Source organism: Bombina bombina, chromosome 2 (genome assembly GCF_027579735.1).
Source record: "Bombina bombina isolate aBomBom1 chromosome 2, aBomBom1.pri, whole genome shotgun sequence".
Taxonomy (NCBI): Eukaryota; Metazoa; Chordata; class Amphibia; order Anura; family Bombinatoridae; genus Bombina; species Bombina bombina.
Window position 1 is genome coordinate 34,068,664 of NC_069500.1, and position 20,983 is coordinate 34,089,646.

The window sequence follows — 20,983 nt, forward strand, 5'->3', positions numbered from 1 at the left end:
TATTACAAAACACACAAAAACATGCCTTAGAAATAAGTTACACTTTTATTCTCTTCTGTTCTCATAGCAGATGAAAGAGGACTGTGAAATTCCAATAGACAGATAGTGCTAGGCACTAGTGTGAGAATATTTGTTTGTTATTAGAACACTCATTTTGCTAAAACACTTGCTAAATAAAATATTAATGCCTCATCAGAAGCCCAAAAATAGTAAGTTCAATCACTGCTTTGTTTTACTTTCCGGTATTCACTGCTTAGTGTGTGTTGCATTAAGTTAAACACTACTGCATTCTCGTGCATCGGTTTCCTTTTTTCAGCACTATCCTGAGACCTTAGTTTGTGCCTTCCCAGCAGGACAAAACAAGACGCTAAAAATTAATAAACAAAATTAAATAAAAGATGCCTCACCTAAAGCTGCCAAAGCCTCGGCTTTGTTGCAGAGTCTGTGCAAACATCTCATATTTCCTGATGTCATTATCACTAACAGACCGGCGGGCAAAACGCATCGCCTCCTCAAAGTGATCCCGACGGATCTCTGGCACAGGGTCATCCTCTTCCACTTCCTGCAGTAGACAAAAGGGTTTAAGCCTATGAAAGAATACAAATGCACTGGGAGTGGCAGAACGTGCAGCACATTTTCAGAACAGACATGGTTTGTATAAAATAGTATCAGTTGTCATCCAAGCACTGAATGATTTGTATATGGTATTTTACAGAAGTGTTACGGTTTTGCTGAGTGGATATTTTATGGCTTTCTGTCAAACTGTGCGAGGCAGTTTTGAAAAACTGAGAAACATAAGTAAGCGGCTAACGTGTAAGATTTGATCAAAACAGCACTTTACTAGATATCAATTTTCTACCCACTGAGATTAGAAGACTTGAGGAAATAGTGCAAAATTAGAATTAGTTTGCACATAGCCTTTCAATGAGTGATTCAGGTTTATAAATGAAGCATTTCCCTAATTTATGTAGCAGTTATGCTTGTATGGTAGCTCAGTCGCATTTTTTAAATAATGCACCGTAAAACTGGGGAGTGGTCCAAGTTGATTACACCTTTCAATGGCCCCAAGAGACATTTAAGAATCTTACAGATTTGAGGGACGTTAAACTCTTGCTTTTGTGTAAATATTGTGTTGGCCCACGCTTCCTAGAGGTCAAAAAGAAAATTCTGTAACAAAGGTTTTCTTCAAAATACTGTATATCATATAGCTGTTTTAGGCAATTTGCAACATTTTGATGTCCATGTTACAGTACTTTTTTTGGCCTCAGAGGGTGGGGGGGGGGGGGAGTGTTTAATATCACATTAAGAGTTCTCAAAATTATAATTAAATTGCCTTTTTTTTTTCCTTTTAAAAGCGAACTGGAAGCCAAGAATTATAAAGTTTTAGAATTGCGCATCCCAGCATAAACCTTTCCCCCCATTTTGCATACCATAGCTGAAGGGTTAGTCTGTCTCTCCCGTTCTCTCTTGATCTCGTTCTCTATAGTTTCTCGGATGGCCAACTTGCAGGCACGCTGGCAGATCTCAGTCAAATCAGCACCTGAGAATCCATTTGTCATCTTTGCCAAGAAGTCCAGGTCAACATCCTATGAAAAAAACATTTAATTTGGGATTGCCGTAATCCTACGAGCTGATCTTTCAGGAATTTATCCTTTAGTTAAGCTAAGATGTGGTTACAATAGAAAATACCAAAAAAGGTTTCTGTGTATTATATTACATTCACAGTTCACTAATCTCTTTCGTAACAGAAACCACTGTTTCCCAAATAAATTCTTCATCTACTTAAGATTTTCTAGGACGGTCACAGCAGCATTCACATTTGGGTCATCTTAATTCTACAGAAACAGATTGAGGCACAACAAGTGATCAGTTTATGGTTTGTAAATGCTGCACAAAGTGAACATCCTGTAATACAGGTTAGGAAAACAATGTGTTGCAAATGTCAGTCTCTCCTCTATCAGGAAAACTCTGGACAGTCAACTGCAGGGTTAACATTGGCAAATCCATAACTAACAGATACTGTTTAATGTTGCAGATTAAATCAAGTTACTATTTTAAGCAGTGAAAAGGAGGTACAATCTCAAAACTTATTTAGCTTCTTGCACTACATGGAAACTGTTTGCTCTATGGTTTGTTGTCTTCAAACCAAACACATTAGTAACATTAGTAAATGTGTAAGTTTAAAGAAACTTTCAGAGGGATCTTCAGGACCAAGGGGAGAAGAAGAAAAAAAAAAAAAAAGTACTTTACAGTAAAGTAAAAATTAAGCTATCAAAATAGAAAAGCGTTTAAGAAAACTTACATTCACTAACAAAATTCTGTAATCATATTTGATATGATTTCTGGAAGATAATCTAGGTATGCTTATTGGGGCTCAGGGGCATGCACGTTTCTTTAGCATTATGGCAGTAGTGTTTGAAATAATGTTACAAAACACAGCTGCCATACAGTGCTAAAGAAATGTGCTCCTAATAGCCTACCTAGATTCTCTCTTCAACCAAGGATATCAGGAGTACAAAACAATATTGATAAATGAAAGTAAATTGTAAAGTTGTTTAAAATGTCATGTTCTTTCTATCTAAACAAAGAAAGTTTAAATTGACTTTACTCTCCCTTTCATCGCGTCTAGAATCTGGTATCCTTAATCCATTTAAGACTAGCAATAAAGGGGAATTCAGTATAACCTTCTCTACTTTGGTTGAGCATACTCTCTTCACATTGTTTTAAAACCAAAAAACACTAAAACCTGCAGTTGTGTTCTGGACTTTCTAATTAGGTAAAAATATTGTGCATGGAGCTGTGGCCAATTATAGAATTGTGGAATAGTTTAAGTTTAGAAGTAATTAGATTTACTGGATACTATTTAACACGTGGACCTATTCTGCTTTACATTCAGTGGTGTAGTGTAGTTTATACTATACCTTTTGTTTCTGCACCTTGTTTTTCTACAGACAGCACTGACCTTGACAAAGTTATGTCATTTTATAGGGCACATCCTCTATACATTTACTACCTCTAACTGGTTACTTCAGGTAATTTAGCCCTTTTCTATAACCTGCCAACACTGAAATATCCCATATAATGTTAATGGATCGGCTCTGTCTGTGGACTTTAAACGTTCTAGTTCTTATATGTAGGAGAACAGTATCCACCATGCAGACTTCTATGTAACATTCCCACTCATTGTTAAGTGAGCGATACTACAGTTCTGGTACATTACACACTACAGATATAGCACCAGTTCTGAACATATCATGTATGTCTAGAGGGTAAGAACTTTAGATTTGTCACTGTTGTATTCTAGATGCTTATGGTTTAGTTCTTATTCACTTGCTACCGTTAGGCACAGATTTTAGCACCAAGCAAACCGCTACAGGAATTATTGTATTTTTTTAGGCCCTAATATCAGAGGTAAAGTGAGAATTTACTACTATAGTTTTTTTTTATTCTTGTAATAGATCTCTATTGAAATGTTTAGTTTCTAAAATGTCAGTTCTACAGTTTAACCTCTAGAGGGGACACTAATCTAAATACTTCTGTTCCTTACAATATTTTTCTAAGCCCAGGTGCAAGAGTAGCTGTGGGCGTCAGAGTTGTTAATTTTACAAGGGGAATGATGTATGTCTAATTGGTGATCTGTGTGATGCCTTCTTAACTGTTTAAAGCCCTTGTTGCTCTCTGGTGTAACATGAAAATTTAAGAAGAAAACAAAAACAAAAAAAAAAAAGGCCTTTATTAAAGAGCATACCTAGAACGCTCAGGAAGCAGCATTTTAAATTGCTACAAAAATTAAATTTATGCTTACCTGATTAATTTATTTCTTTCTTGACACGGTGAGTCCACGGATCATCATCAATTACTGTTGGGAATATCACTACTGGCCAGCAGGAGGCGGCAAAGAGCACCACAGCAAAACTTAAATATCACTGCCCTACCCACAATCCCCCAGTCATTTCGACCAAAGGGAGAGAAAGCAAGTAACACATGGTGCAGAGGTGCCCGAGGTTCATATAAAAAGAAACTGTCTGAATACAGGGCGGGCCGTGGACTCACCGTGTCGAGAAATAAATTTCAGGTAAGCATAAATTTTGTTTTCTTTCTAATGACATGGTGAGTCCAAATACTGTTGGGAATCAATACCCAAGATAGAGGACACAGATGACTAGGGAGGGAAAATACAGGTAACCTAAACAGAAGGCACCACTGCTTGAAGAACCTTTCTCCCAAAAGAAGCCTCAGCCGAGGCAAAAGTATCAAATTTATAGAATTTGGAAAAAGTATGTAAAGAAGACCAAGTTGCAGCCTTGCAAATCTGTCCCACAGAAGCTTCATTTTTTAAAGCCCAGGAGAAGTAAACAGCCCTTGTGGAATGAGCTGTGATTTTCTCAGGAGGTTGCTGTCCAGCAGTCTCATAAGCCAAGCGAATAACGCTCCTCAGCCAAAAAGAAAGTGAAGTAGCCGTAGCTTTCTGACCCTTGCGTTTCCCAGAAAAGCAAACAAACAATGAAGAAGACTGACAAAAGTCCTTAGTTGCCTGCAAATAAAATTTTAGTGCTCGCACAACATCCAGATTATGCAACAAGCGTTCTTTGTGAGAAGGATTAGGACACAAAGAAGGTACGATTCCCTTAATATTTTTTGGGCAGGAAACCAAACTTAGTATGCAGAACCACCTTATAGTGAAATATAAGATAAGGGGAAATCACACTGTAAAGCAGAGAGTTCAAAAACTGAGCAGAGGAAATAGCAACAAGAAACAAAAACCTTTCCAAGATAACATCTTAATATCTAAAGAATGCAGCACATCCGCAAGCACTTATGTAACAAAATAGACAATGCCGAAATCTGACCCTTTAGAGTACTTGCCGACAAACCCTTCTCCAGACCATCCTGGACAAAGGACAAAATCCTAGGAATCTTTACTCCAACCTTTACTCCTTTGGATTCAAACCATACAAGTATTTACGCCAGAACTTATGGTAAAATCATTACGAGCCTGAAAAATAAGTGTTCAATCTCCAGTCAGCTTCAGAGAAACGAGATTTGGATGAAGGAAGGGACCCTGAAGTAGAAGGTCCTTTTTCTCAGAGGCAGTCTCCAAAGTGGAAAGGATGACTTTCACTAGGTCTGCATACCAAATCCTGCAAGGCCACGCCGGGGCTATGAGAATTACAGATGCCCTCTCCTGCTTGATTCGACAATGAATCTTGGAAGGAGAGTAAACGGAGGAAACAGGTATGCTAGACAAGTTCCAAGGAACTGCCAGAGCATCGATCAGAAATGCCTGCGGATATCTTGACCGTGAGCTGTATCTCGGAAGTTTGACATTCTGACAAGAAGCCATGAGATCCAACTCTGGCTGTCCCCACTTGAGGGTCAAGCTGGAAAAAGGCATCCGAAATAAGTTCCCACTCCCGGGATGAAAAGTCTGTCTGCTCAGAAAATCCACTTCCCAATTGTCCACTCCTGGGATGTGGATCGCAAAAAGTCAGCAGTTGGGGGTCTCCGCCCACTGAATAATTCGGGCCACCTGTCATGGCCAAGGAACTCTGAGTTTCCCCCTGGTGGTTGATGTAGGCAACTGAGGTTATGTTGTCCGACTGGAATCTGAAAATGGGCTAATGCTGAGGCCAGGCGAGCATTGAAGATTGCTCTCAGCTCCAAGATGTTTATGGGCAGGACTGACTCCTCCTGGGTCCATAAGCCCTGAGCCTTCAACGAGCCCCAGGAGGGTCTGTTTAAGCAAGTACCCTGGGAGAGAGGATACTGAGAATGCCACCACGGAAGAGTCCAACGCCTGAGCTAGATCTACACGCAGAGATAGGTCCGTATAGTCCCAGTTCCATTGTCTGAGCATGCATAACTGCAGAGGTCTGAGATGGAACCGAGCAAACGGAATGATGTCCATGGAAGCCACCATCAGACCGATTACCTCCATACATTGAGCCACTGACGGCCTAGGAGAGGACTGAGGTACAAGACAAAATTTCAAAATCTTTTCTGACCTCAGTCAGAAAAATCTTCATTAACAGGGCGTCAATTATGGTCCCCAAAAATACGACCGTTGTAGCTGGAACCAGAGAACTTTTTTTCCCCGATTCACCTTCCATCCGTGGGATCGAAGTAAAGACAAACAAGATCTCTGTATGAGATTCTGCTTGTTGAAAAGATGGCGCCTGAACCAGAATGTCGTCCAGATAAGGTGCCACTGCAATGCCCTGAGATCTAAGCACAGCTAAAAGAGCCCCCAGAACCTTGGAAAAAATTCTGGGAGTTGTGGCAAGGTCGAATTGAAGGGCCACGAACTGGAAATGATGATTGTACAGAAAGGCAAATCTCAGAAACTTGTGTTGGTCCCTGTGAATGGGAACATGATGGTATGCATCCTTCAGGTCTATGGTTGTCATGAACTGACACTCTTGTACCAAGGGAAGAAGGGAGCGTATAGTCTCCATCTTGAAGGATGGCACTCTAACATTTTAGATCTAGGATTGGTCAAAAAGTTCCCTCCTTTTTGGGAACTACGAACAGATTAAAGTAAAATCCTAGACCCATTTCCTGAAAGGGAACTGAAACTATTACTCCACTTCCCACTATAGCGCTCTGCAGAGTGTGATATAACAGGCAGGATCGGCATATAACCTCAGTGAGAATGGTATATACAAACCATCACCCCAGTTTAGTCAAACAGTACCGCAATCCAACTGGTCTCCAGTAGCTCCGTACACACAGGTCTCGGTCTGTTTGCTTCTTCAGGTGTCTCCTCAGCTTGACGTCATCAACGGATATGACCAATAGTTACCGCTCAGTACACAGCAGCCTGAAAGGCGCTCCCCGCAAACCACCTGCAGACTATCTGAATGTCTGCCAAAATATAAAAAACTGCCAAATAGAAAAAAGACGAGTCGGGGCCACAGGTACAAATCTTAAAACCTAGCGTTTATTGCCATACCTCAGTACGTATGTAAAATAACATTCCAATAGTAAAAATCAAAGAGAGCTAGGACAGCAGAAGTCTGACATGTTTCAGCTCCTGCCTTACTCAGACCGTGCCGTCTCTAGCTCACAGCCCTCTTAAATCAAGAAATTACTCTAGCATGTGGTACAGCCTCACAAATGTTAACTCTTTACATTCTGGAACCTCCTAATACAATGGACATGACAGTATTAAACTAATGTATATAATGCATTTATGTTAGATTAATATAGCAAGAATTTGTTTGGCACATTATCCACAGACCAGGACTTCAACCACAAAACCAGATATTTTGGCTCCCAGTTTAAATAACCTCTAAGGAAGCATCTATAATGAAGAAATTGGCTAACTTGAGGAGCCTTAATCCTGTCGATCTAATCAAGAGGGGTATCCGTCTGAAGAGATTCAGACAACGCATCAAACCAGTAAGCTGCAGCGCTGGTAACAGTGGGGATACACACCGCAGATTGCCATTGTAGACCCTGGTGGACATCTTTTTTTAGTAAAGCCTACAATTTTTTATCCATTGGATCTTTAAAAGAAAAACTATCCTCTATGGGAATAGTAGTCCTCTTGGCCAAAGTGGAGATTGCTCCTTCTACCTAAGGAACAGTCTGCCACAACTCCTTAATAAAATCCGCTATAGGAAACATATTAAAAATAGGAGATGGAGAAAAGAAAAAAAATTATGCTTACCTGATAAATTTGTTTCATTTTAGACACGATGAGTCCACGGATCATCATCCTTACTTGTGGGATTTCACCTCCTGGTCAGCAGGAGGCGGCAAAGAGCACCACAGCAGAGCTGTTATATATAGCTCCTCCCCTCCCACTCCAATCATTCGAACAAAGTTAGGAAGAGAAAGGAACAGCTAAGGTGCAGAGGTGTCTGAAGCTTACAAAAATGAACAACCTGTCTTAAGAGAATAGGGTGGGCCGTGGACTTATCATCCTTACTTGTGGGATACAATACCAAAGCTAGAGTACGCGGATAAGGGAGGGACCAGACGGGAAACTTAAACGAAAGGCACCACTGCTTGAAGAACCTTTCTCCCAAACACAGCCTCAGCCGAGGCAAAAGTATCAAATTTAGAAAAAGTGTGAAGAGAAGACCAAGTTGCAGCCTTGCAAATCTGATCCATAGAAGCTTCATTTTTGAATGCTCATGAGGAAGCAACCGCCCTAGTGGAATGAGCCGTAATTCTTTAAGGAGGCTGCTGTCCAGCAGTCTCATATGCAAAGCGGATGATACTCCTCAACCAAAAAGAAAGAGGTAGCCATAGCTTTCGGACCCTTACATTTTACAGAGAAAATTACAAACAGAGAAGACTGACGAAAGTCCTTAGTTGCTTGTAAGTAAAGCATCAAAGCACGGACTACGTCCAAATTATGCAGAAGCCTTTCCTTCTGAGGAGGAGGATTAGGACACAAGGAAGGAACAATCTCCTGATTAATGTTCCTGTCTGAAACAACCCTAGAAAGGAACCCTAGTTTAGGACGTAAAACTACCTTATCCGAATGGAAAATAAGGTAAGGCGAATTGTATTGCAACGCCGAAAGCTCAGACACTCTTCGAGCTGAAAAAATAGCAACAAGAAATAAAACCTTCCAAGATAACAATTTAAAATATCTAAGGAATGCATAGGCTCAAACAGAGCCCCTTGAAGAACTAAATTCAAACTCCATGGAGGAGAAACTGGTTTGAACACAGGTCTGATCCTAACCAAGGCCTGACAAAAAAAATTGAACATCTGGGACATCAGCCAGACGTTTGTGTAACAAAATAGATAAGGCAGAGATCTGACCCTTTAGGGAACTTGCCGATAAACCCTTCTCCAATCCTTCTTGTAGAAAAGACAAAATTCTGGGAATCCTAACTCTACTCCATGGAGTAGCCCTTGGATTCACACCATATCTTATAATAAATCTTTCTAGTTACAGGCTTACGTGCCTTAATCAAGATCTCTATGACCAAATCAGAAAAACCACGCTTGGATAGAATTAAGCGTTCAATCTCCAAGCAGTCAGCTTCAGAGAAATTAGATTTGGATGAAGGAAGGGTCCTTCCTCGATGGTAGTCTCCAAGGTGGCAGGGATGACATGTCCACCAGATCGGCATACCAAATCCTGCAAGGCCACACAGGAGCAATGAGAATCACTGATGGGGGGAAAAAAAATGATATGGTAGGTTGAAGGACCAAGGAACTGCTAGAGCATCTATCAGCTCTGCCTGAGGATCCTTGGACCTTGACCCATATCTCGGGAGCTTGGCATTCTGACGAGATGCCATGAGATCCAACTCCGGCTGACCCCATTGGAGAATAAGGTTTGAGAATACTTCCGGATGGAGTTCCCACTCTCTGAGCAGGCAGACTTTTTTCCGGGAAAGTCCGCCTCCCAGTTGCCCACCCCTGGGATGTGGATCGCTGACAGATGGCAAGAATGGGCCTCCGCCCACCGGATTATTTTGGCTACCTCTGTCATCACTAAGGAACTCCTCGTTCCACCCTGATTGATGTAAGCCACTGTCGTTATCTTGTCCGCCTGGAATCTGATGAACTGGGCCGAAGCCAACTGAGGCCAGGCCAGAAGAGCATTGAAGATCGCTCTCAGTTCCAGGATGTTTATAGGAAGACAGCTCCACACCCTAGAAGGCTGGCATCTGTTGTCACAATCACCCAGGATCGTCTGCAAAAGCATGCTCCCTGGGATAGATGATCCAGAGACAACCACCATTGAAGTGAATCCCTTGTCTCTTGCTCCAGGGTTATCCGAGGAGACAAGTCTCCATAATCTCCATTCCACAGCCTGAGCATGTTTAACTGCAGAGGCCTGAGGTGAAACCGAGCAAACAGGATGATGTCCATTGCCGCCACCATCAGTCCAATTACTTCCATGCACTGAGCCACTGACGGCCGAGGAGTGGACTGAAGGGCTCGACAGGCATCTAGAATCTTTGATTTCCTAACTTCTGTCAGAAAAATCCGCAGATAGAGTCTATTACAGTTCCCAAGAAAGTCACCCTTGCTTTCAGGATTAAGGAACTTTTTTCCAGATTCACCTTCCACCCGTGAGTTCTCAGGAAGGATAGTACAATATCGGTTATGGGACCTTGCTTGTTGACAAGATGGCGCCTGGATTAGAATATAGTCCAGATAAGGCGCCACCGAAATACTCCGCGGTCATAAAACCGCCAGTAGAGACCCCAGAACCTTTGTGAAAATTCTGGGTGCCGTGGACAGCCGGAAAGGAAGAGCCACAAACTGAAAGTGTTTGTCCAGAAAGGCAAACCTTAGGAACTTGTGATCTCTGTGGATAGGAACATGTAGATATGCATCCTTTAAGTCCACTGTCATAAATTGACCCTCCTGAATCAATGGAAGAATCTTAAGAATAGTTTCCATCTTGAAAGATGGAACTCTGAGAAATTTGTTCAGACTCTTGAGGTCTAAAATAGGTCTGAATGTTCCCTCCTTCTTGGGAACTATAAAAAGATTTGAATTAAAACCCTGCCGGTGTTCCTGTACAGGAAAGAGAGTAATCACTCCCAGGGAAGAAAGGTCTCTTAAACAATGTAAGAACGCCTCTATCTGGTTTGCAGATAATCTTGAAAGAAGAAACCTTCCTCGAGGAGGAAAATTTTTTAACTCCAGTTTGTATCCCTGGGACACTATTTCTATAGCCCAGGGATCCTGAATGTCTCGCACCCAAGCCTGAACGAAGAAAGAAAGTCTGCCCCCCAACAGATCCGGTCCCGGATCGGGGGCATGCCCTTCATGCTGTTTTGGAGTCAGCAGCAGGCTTCTTGGACTGTTTACCCTTGTTCCAAGGCTGGTTGGGTCTCCAAGTGGGCTTAGACTGCGAATAGTTTCCTTCCTGTTTAGAGGAGGAAGAGAGAGTTTCCCTTGAAATTGGAAAAGGAACTAAAATTATTTTGACATCCTTTTTATTTCTCTTATCCTGAGGAAGGAGATGACCCTTAACTCCCGTAATGTCAGAGATAATTTCCTTCAAGCCAGGTCCAAACAAGGTCTTTCCCTTGTAAGGAATAGCTAGAAGCTTAGATGAAACATCTGCAGACCAAGGCTTTAACCATAAAGCTCTGCGGGCTAGGATAGAGAACCCTGAACTCTTAGCTGCTAATTTAGTAATTTTTAGAGAAGCATCCGTAATGAAAGCATTGGCTAACTTCAGAGCTTTAATCCTATCTTGGATCTCCTCAAATTAAGTCTCAGACTTAAGAGACTCAGACAGAGCATCAAACCAATAAGCTGCTGCACTAGTGACAGTAGCAATGCACGCAGAACATAAATCCTTTTAAGTAGACCCTCCAACTTCTTGTCCATGGGGTCTTTAAAGGCACAACTATCCTCAATAGGAATAGTAGTTCGCTTGGCTAAGGTGGAGATAGCCCCTTCTACCTTAGGAACCGTTTGCCAAGCTTCCTTGATAGTGTCAGCTATAGGAAACATCTTTCTGAAAATAGGAGACGGAGAGAAGGGAATACCTGGTCTCTCCCATTCCTTAGAAACAATCTCTGAAGCTCGCTTAGGAACTGGAAAAATATCTGAGAAAGTAGGAACTTCAAAATATTTGTCCAATTTACTCGCCTTCACAGGAGCGACTACTACTGTGGAATCACAGTCTAAAGTAACCAACACCTCCCTGAGTAACAGACTGAGGTGTTCTAGTTTAAATTGGAAAGACAACCTCAGAATCAGTCAAAGGTTCTGAATCTGAAATCTCCCCATCTGATAAAACCTCTATACCCTCCATCTCAGTTCACTGGGAGGGTACCTCTGAGACTGCTACCATGGCATCAGAAACCTCGCTGATAACATGCTTGTCTTTCACATGCCCTGAAACATAGGAAAGGCAGACAACGCATCAGAAATTGTGGAAGACATAACGCCGCTATGTCTTTTAAAGTAACTCCAGCAGGTGCTAGAGCAGAAGCGCAGGGCACTGCTGGTGGGGGCGTTCATTTTTGGGACGCTTGGGGAGAAAGTTGCAGCATAAATTGACCCTCATCCAAAGATTCCTGGACTACATCTGAAATGGGCTCAGTAAAAATGTTATCCCTAAAACTTAGTCCTTTCAATACATGTAGGACAGAAAGGGATTGGTGGTTCCACATTTGCATCCAGACACAAGGCACATGTAACATATTGCACATCCTCTTGATCCATCATTCAAAATATTAGAAAAAGATAACTATACAAAAACCGTTACTGTTCCTTTAAATACAAAATGTTTCTCTGCAAAGTGTCAGATTCTTAAGCACAGCAGGCTAAAAAACTGATTTCATAAAAAATAACTCTGCACCACAGCAATCTGCTGAGGTGCTCCTACCGTGCAAAATGACATCGGATCCTCCCCTTGTTTCCTATGAAGATCCGTTCAGTCACACTGCGCAATCCAGCTCACAAACCCGGACCGGACTTAACGTATCTGTACTAGAAGCGCATGAAATTACATTACATACCGCTCTAGAACAGACAATCAAGTAGCCCAGCTAATGTCGCACTAATCCTGTCAGGAAAACAGCGCTCTACTCAGTGGCACACAAATACAGGAAGCACCGCCCATCGTGGGCATACCAAATGACCAATGTCTCCCCTCTGAAAGACATAGGGCAGCACAAATATGGCAGGCGCAGTGAGAATTATATCCCACAAGTTCCCATTGCTTTAAAGCCACCAAATCTCTACTGTAGAGACTGAAATGGAACCAGACTACACCCCAGGACAAAGTAGCACTCTCTGGCACTACTTTAAAATAAACTCTTGATTGAAGAATCTAAAACCAACACCTCACTTTACCTCTTCCTATCACTAACGTAGGCAAAGAGAATGACTGGGGTGGGAGGGAGGGGAGGAGCTATATATAACAGCTCTGCTGTGGTGCTCTTTGCCTCCTCCTGCTGACCAGGAGGTGAAATCCCACAAGGATGATGATCCGTGGACTCGTGTCTTTAAAAAAAAAAAAAAAAAAAAAAAGGTAATACCAGGTATTTCCCATTCTCGAGCAATAATCTCCGTAGCACGGTCAGGAACCGGAAAAACCTCCACCACGGAGAGAGCATCAAAGTATTTGTTCAATTTACTAGACTTTTTAGGATTGATTAAGATAGTTGTGTCGGAGTCGTCCAAAGTAGCCAAAACCTCCTTAAGTAATATGCGAAGGTGTTCTAGCTTAAATCTGAAGGATACCACTTCAGCATCAGAAGGAGGAATTACACTGTCTGAGTCTGAGATTTCCCCCTCAGATGCTACCGACATGTCTTCTTCCTCAGGTTTATGGGAAGGGACACTCTGGATAGTCAGAACTTGATCAGAAACCTTAATGTTTCCTTAAATTTCCTTTTACGCCTTCCCTGCAACATGGGGAAAGCTGACAAGGCCTCCGATACCGCAAGGGATACCTGGGAAGCAATGCCTTTAAGAGAAAATCCTACAGGATTGCAAGAGGAAAAACAGGGCACTGTATGTAGAGACTGAAAAAGTTGGGACACTTGAGGAGAAAGCTGTGGCATATCTGCAACAGGAGACACCTGAAGAGCATTTGCCTGGCATAATGGTGGCTCATGGTCAAATATTTTCTCTCTATAACTTAAAGTTCTCTCAATGCATGAGGAACATAAAGGAACTGGTGGTTCCACCTGAGCATCAAAACATAACTGACAAGCGGCAACTTCGCCTGGGATAATGGTTTGAAAAGCCTCTTGATCCATCTTGTGTAATAAGGATAAAGTGTAAAAATTCTTTATTTGAAAATAAAAAAAAATAAATGTGTACTGTGTCTTTAAAAAGAAATGTGCGTTAGAGCAACAAACCAAATAGACCTCAGGCTACCTATACACCTCCGTAGCTTTACTGAGGTGCCTACCTGTCCTGCAGCTCTTTTTCAAATACAGAGCAGTTACAGAGCCCTAACTGCCGAAAAAAATGGCTAACCTTAAAACACACTGAGCCACCATAAATCACCTCACAGTCTCAATGCCCAAACTGCCTAAAAGAAACCCTAAACATGAAGGTTTAATAAAGTCCCATATTAAAGGGACAGTAAACCTAAAAATTAATGTTATATAATTCTGCACATAGTGCAGAATTATATAACATTTTACTGCTATAGTTATTAAACCCTTTTTTCCCTTTAAATATTTAAAAAACATACCGCTTTTACAGACCCGCTCTCTGCTGAGCGGGTCTGTTTTTTTTAGTCAGCGCATCGGGCCAGCTGTATAGTCACAGCCCGGCCCGACCGCGCCATAGCATTAAGTGAAGCTCGCTCCTGCTGTCAGACAGAGCAGGAGCGAGCTGCACTTAGTCTTATGGCGCGGTCGGGCCGGGCTGTGACTATACAGCTGGCCCGATGCGCTGACTAAAAAAACAGACCCGCTCAGCAGAGAGCGGGTCTGTAAAAGCGGTATGTTTTTTAAATATTAAAAGGGAAAAAAGGGTTTAATAACTATAGCAGTAAAATAATGTTATATAATTCTGCACTATGTGCAGAATTATATAACATTTTTTAGGTTTACTGTCCCTTTAAATAAGACAGCTTTTAGCTGTAACAAGTGCCAGCAATCTCCTTGCAAAAGAAAATTAAAATGGCACTTACCTGAAAGTGCTGTCCGGCAGCAGGACAGCACCTCACATGGACCTGTGAAGAGAGAAAAACTGTGTAAACCTACTCAGGTTTTCTAGTTGGGGCAGCAGATTCTTGAGAAAACAGTGAGGATTTTACTTCGCATGTTCTCAAGAGCCACCACTGCCCTACTGAAGAGACTGATGTGGACTAGGCTAGACCCCAGAAAAGAACCGAGTAAGCTTACTCTGAGAAAAATCAAGATTTTATTATTTTTTCAGCAGACACCTAAACTTCACCTCCTCCTTGCACTACAGCCAAAGAAAATGAATTGGGGATTGTGGGTAGGGGAGTGATATTTAACAGCTTTGCTGTGGTGCTCTTTGCCTCCTCCTGCTGGCCAGGAGTGATATTCCCAACAGTAATTAATGATGATTCGTGGACTCAGTGTCATGAGAAACACTGCTGAAGACATGCACACTGTACTTTTTAGCAAAGGATAACAAAAGAAAGTCAATTCTATAATTCAGATTGAGAGCAATCTGAACAGTTATTTTTAAATTGCATGCTCATGAATGTTTATTTTATGGCCCTTTAGTCACAACTACCTTAAAAACAAAGAAAACGGTTTGCTATTTAAATCTGGTCTGCAAAGAACAACCATATACCGTAACCATCAGATTAGGACAGGTTTGGATTCATGTCACATTGCACATATTTTAATAAGTTTGGCGAGAAGTATTTTTAATAAAAAGGTTGCTACTATGGGAGCTCAGGGCAATAGAGAGGAAGATTTCCACCCCCCCCGATAGCAGATTATGGCTACTAAGCATCTGAAGAAGCTTTAACAGTTTTCAGCAATACTATTAGAGGAGCACATAGCTCTGTATAAAAACAAGGTCCAATTAAGGAATGTGTGAGGTGCATATAAGTAAATCAAAATTGGTATTACACAACTTACCTTGGCAACAGGAGACTTCCTCAAATTGGACTTCAAGATGGCAATGCGAGATTTCTCATCTGGCAAGGGGATGTAAATGAGCTGATCCAGACGCCCTGGACGCAAAATAGCAGGGTCGATGATGTCTGGCCTGTTGGTGGCTCCAATAATGAAGACATTCTTCTTTGTAGACATACCATCCATTTCTGTGAGGATCTGATTTATGACTCTGTCTGCGGCTCCACCACCATCACCAATATTGCCACCACGGGCCTTAGCAATAGAGTCTAATTCATCAAAGAAGAGGACACAGGGAGCAGCCTGGCGAGCCTGTGAAAGGGTAAAGTAAAACAGATTAATAAAACCGCTGAATAACTAAGGTTCCTGAAAGATATTTATTGGGGGGGAAAACAGACAGGATTACATAACAAAAGTACCATATATATATTAAAAAAAAATAAAAAAAATAATCTCCCCATTTATATCTATATATTTCTATATCTACACATACACAAGTCAAATATGTAGTCTTTAAAATTTCTAATAAAAATAGCAATACAATACACATTCATTATTTAGTCTGCGTTTGCTGTAAAATACCTATGATATACCTGTATATGTTGCACTCCCCTCCATCAAAATTAAGTATGGTGAAATTATCTTTCCCTGCAACCTCCTACACAGTGATTGGTTAGCTCAGACCACCACCTCATTTACATATGACCTTCAGTGTCCAAAGAAAAGCAGACGAGTAATAAGAATGATATATGGATTTTCAAGGATTGATTCGCTGAACAGCTCTTGGTTTACCAAGTGATGTAATCTGTGCTAATAAAATTACTTTTAAACATTTCTTTTCTATATATCTATTGCAATGGAGTGATGGACAATATGTTACGCATATTTAAACAAAATTGCATTAAAAAAAAAAAAAAAGGACAGTTCACCCAAAAAAATTCTTCCATTTAAATTGTTCCCAATGATCCATTTTACCTGCTGGAGTGTATTAAAATAGTTTACAAGTAGCTAATTTACCTCTATTTTGGCCTTTGAAATAGCCGATTTAGCTTGTGGTTTTCCCAATCTATACTGAAAGCTTTGATACTTGAGTCTCAGCTATTGAATAGCCTAAGTAAACACAGCCAGCAGAAGAAATTAAACTCACACAGTGGGGTGCAAAACAGAATGAGAAGCAGTCTGCCAGGAACGAACAGCAACATCAATAGCTTGTTCTATGGCCCGGTTGCCACCTGGTAGTAGCTTCTTTCTGCCCAATTGTGCTTTTCATAGAGGAAAACTTTCCTGTAGTATATCAGTCTGATCCCGCCGACATGGTCAGTCCAGCCCCGAAATACCAGCCAATTCTCCTATGAACAAGGAACATGATAACCCCAGACGATCGTTTCGGCGTCCTTTGGGCCTCGTCAGTGAGGTGCAGCCATATCCCTCTAAGCACATTGGGCAAGGAGTACACGTCTCGTTTCCCCCATCACCCTTAGGGAGACTATCCCCAGAGTCATATTTACATATGCAAAACAGAATGAGAAGCAGTCTGCCAGGAACGAACAGCAGCATCAATAAGCTTGTTCTATGGCCCGGTTGCCACCTGGTAGTAGCTTCTTTCTGCCCAATTGTGCTTTTCACAGAGGAAAAACTTTCCTGTAGTATATCAGTCTGATCCTGCCGACATGGGGTGCAGGATAGTTAATAAAATTAAATTTTCTATTGTTGTCTCTATGTATTGAGCTTTAGTTTTCCAGAAAAATGTAAGGAAGCAAGTGTGTGTACACAAAGTGATAACATAATGAGATCTGATATTACCTGAAGCTCAACCCATTGTAATAGTCTGTAGTTTAAAAGCACAAAACCAGCTACTTCATATACACAAAATGCAATTTCTCATAAATTTTATATTCTGCAACTGGTATAACAAGTCATTGAAAATACATTAATATAAAAACAAATTTTACAGTGTACTGTCCCTTTAACATTTAAAAAAAAAAAAAAAAAATCCCATTTTTGGTTACACTTGTTCTTACCTTGTCAAAAATCTCTCTGACATTAGCCTCAGACTCTCCAAACCACATGGTGAGCAGCTCTGGACCTTTGATAGAGATAAAGTTGGCCTGGCATTCATTGGCGATGGCTTTGGCCAGCAGTGTCTTACCACATCCTGGGGGCCCGTAGAAGAGCACACCCTTAGATGGTGTCATACCAAATTTCAAGAACTTGTCTGGATGCTCTACAGGATACTGAAATAAGAGTAGATTAAGGGTTAAACAAACAGGTCACATAAGAAATCTATTCCATGATAGGGGAGTTTGATGCGCTCTCAGGGCACTCACCTGCACCAGCTCCTGGAGCTCTCTCTTAACATCTTCCAAACCACCAATGTCCTCCCAGGTGACTTGTGGCACTTCAACCACAGTTTCACGCAGAGCTGATGGGTTGCTCTGACTCAGCGCCCACTATCAGAACACAAGACATTAAGTAACTTATGAGAACTATAGAAAACGTCCCCAATGCCTCCTTGTGTACATGTTTTCCACAAGATTAAAGTAAACGTTCTACTTTTTAAATGATCAGATCCTGAATGTTAGTGACATTTTAGATGGACTTTAATTGATCACTTCTAATGAAGATGTGCTGTACATTTTAATCTAGCCGTGCTATACTAATAGCCAGCGCTCCAAAAGGCCACTTCAAAAGTAATATTTTGGTGAGCCAACGTTTTTAATTGTTCTTCAATCAGTGCTCTATCCCTATGGCACTTATTGTAGCCAGAGCACTGATTGGAGAACAGTTGAAACCGATAGCTCACAAAAAATATTACTTCTGAATGGGCGGTGGAAGTGTGCAGTATTAGAATGGTGCAGTTAGATTAAAAACCAAGTTATTGTGCAGCTTTATTAAAAGTGATCAAGTCCATCTAAAAAATCCCTAACATTCAGGATCCGATTATAAAAAGTGGAAAGTTTACCATTACTTTAAGGGGACAATATACACCAATTTTCATATAACTGCATGTAATAGACCCTACTATAAGAATATGCGCAGATACCGATATAAAACTCCAGTATAAAACAGTTTAAAAACTTACTTAGAAGCTTCCAGTTTAGATGTTTAAAAGGCTACTGGAACACCCACTGCAAGTGGGAAGTATCAGACACTCCCCCCCCACCCCTTCCTTTGCATATGAAAAGACCCTTTACACAAACAGAAGCAAGCTGGAGTAGGTATGCGTCAGTATTCCAAAACTTTGGGGCTTGTTTAAGTGTCTGAAAATCAGAGCAATGTTTATTAAAAATAAGCAAAACTATCCATGTTTAAACAAAAAAAAAAAAAAAAAAAAAAAACACCTTTATGGGCTATATAAATGGCTCTACAAAACATGTATGCAAAGAAAAAAACACGTGTATAATGTCCCTTTAAGTGCAATTAGCTTGTGGCAAAAAAGATCTTACCAAAGTAGCTTCTAAGAAGCTATACAATTCTAAAATGCACAGATAATAAATCAATCCCATTTTTACTTAACACACAAAATGCAGTTTATGGTTAAATGGTTAAAAACGAACAATGGCCATTTGCTCTGAAGTTGTAGTTAAACCCTTTGAACAATACACATTGCATGGTGTAGGCGGTCAAAGGGTTAAGACTGCCATACTCTTAGGAAGATTAAAGATCAGTACAACTAAATTAGTTTAATCAGTTTGGATAAGAGACTAAAACAGATGACATTAACCCCTTAATGACCGGTCCATTTTTCAATTTTCTTACCCTTAATGACAATGGCTATTTTTACATTTCTGCAGTGTTTGTGTTTAGCTGTAATTTCCCTCTTACTCATTTACTGTACCCACACATATTATATACCGTTTTTCTCGCCATTAAATGGACTTTCTAAGGATACCATTATTTTCATCATATCTTATAATTTCCTATAAAAAAATATAAAATATGAGGAAAAAATTGAAAAAAACACTTTTTCTAACTTTGACCCCCAAAATCTGTTACACATCTACAATCACCAAAAAACACCTATGCTAAATAGTTTCTAAATTTTGTCCTGAGTTTAGAAATACCCAATGTTTACATGTTCTTTACTTTTTTTGCAAGTTATAGGGCCATAAATACAAATAGCACTTTGCTATTTCCAAACAACTTTTTTCAAAATTAGCGCTAGTTACATTGGAACCCTGATATCTGTCAGGAATACCTGAATATCCCTTGACATGTATATATTTTTTTTTAGAAGACAACCCAAAGTATTGATCTAGGCCCATTTTGGTATATTTCATGCCACCATTTCACCGCCAAATGTCATCAAATAAAAAAAAAAGTTCACGTTTTCACAAATTTTGTCACAAACTTTAGGTTTCCCACTGAAATTATTTACAAACAGCTTCTGCAATTAAGGCACAAATGGTTGTAAATGCTTCTTTGGGATCCCCTTTGTTCAGAAATAGACTTATATGGCTTTGGGGTTGCTTTTTGGTAAGTAGAAGGCCGCTAAATGCTGCTGCGCACCACACGTAAATTATGCCCAGCAGTTAAGGGGTTAATTAGGTAGGTTGTAGGGAGCTTGCAGGGTTAATTTTAGCTTTAGGGTAGAGATCAGCCTCCCACCTGACACATCCCACCCCCTGATCCCTCCCAAACAGTTCTCTTCCCTCCCCCACCCCACAATTGTCCCCGCCATCTTAAGTACTGGCAGAAAGTCTGCCAGTACTAAATAAAAGGAGTTTTTCTTTTTTTTAATAAAAAAAAATAAAATGTTTTAGCTGTGATGGACTCCTGCCTTAGCCCCAACCTCCATGATCCCCCCCCCCCCCCAGCTCTCTAACCCTCTCCCCTACCTAATTGCCGCCATCTTGGGTACTGGCAGCTGTCTGCCAGTACCCAATTTGCCCCAAAAAAAAGTGTTTTTTTGATCTTTTTTTGCCATTTTAAATGTTTTCTGTAGTGTAGCAGCCCCCCACAATACCCCAACCCCCTCCCAGATCCTTATATATTTATTTTTTCCCCCCTCTTCCCTCCTCATTGGTGTCAGTGTGGGTAGCTAAACGCGCGCGCACATGCGCGCCCCCGCACGCTCCCGGCACCCAGCGTGCACATTGCACTTACAGGAGCCGGATGCCGGGTAGCGATGGGCCGCCCACCCGCCTCCCTGTTGCGCTCCCACCCACCAACGAACCGGCACCATCGCTACCGGTGCAGAGAGGGCCACAGAGTGGCTCTCTCTGCATCGGAGTCTTCTGAAAGGGTATTGCAGGATGCCTCCATATGGAGGCATCACTGCAATACCCTGAGAGCTGCTGGAAGCGATTGCGATCGCTTCCAGCACTCTCTTAGACAACTGACGTACCAGGTACGTCTATTGTCATTAACTGTAAGTTAATGCATGACGTACCTGGTACGTCAGTTGTCATTAAGGGGTTAAAAAAGGCCACTTGGTGAAAGCAGTTTAAGCTAAAGCAGGT

At 41.1% G+C, this 20,983-nt stretch overlaps 1 protein-coding gene across 1 annotated transcript in view; it reads right to left on the reverse strand.

The window, feature by feature from the left end:
- Positions 1–20,983, reverse strand: part of VCP (valosin containing protein) — an 87,994-nt gene that overhangs the window by 983 nt on the left and 66,028 nt on the right. The window contains exons 12-16 of the mRNA XM_053700999.1: positions 17,849–17,971; positions 17,543–17,755; positions 15,525–15,833; positions 1,431–1,586; positions 408–562 (exon numbers count right to left, since the gene is read on the reverse strand). Of these exons, the coding sequence (XP_053556974.1) occupies positions 408–562; positions 1,431–1,586; positions 15,525–15,833; positions 17,543–17,755; positions 17,849–17,971 (956 nt within the window). The remainder of the gene's footprint in view (positions 1–407; positions 563–1,430; positions 1,587–15,524; positions 15,834–17,542; positions 17,756–17,848; positions 17,972–20,983) is intronic.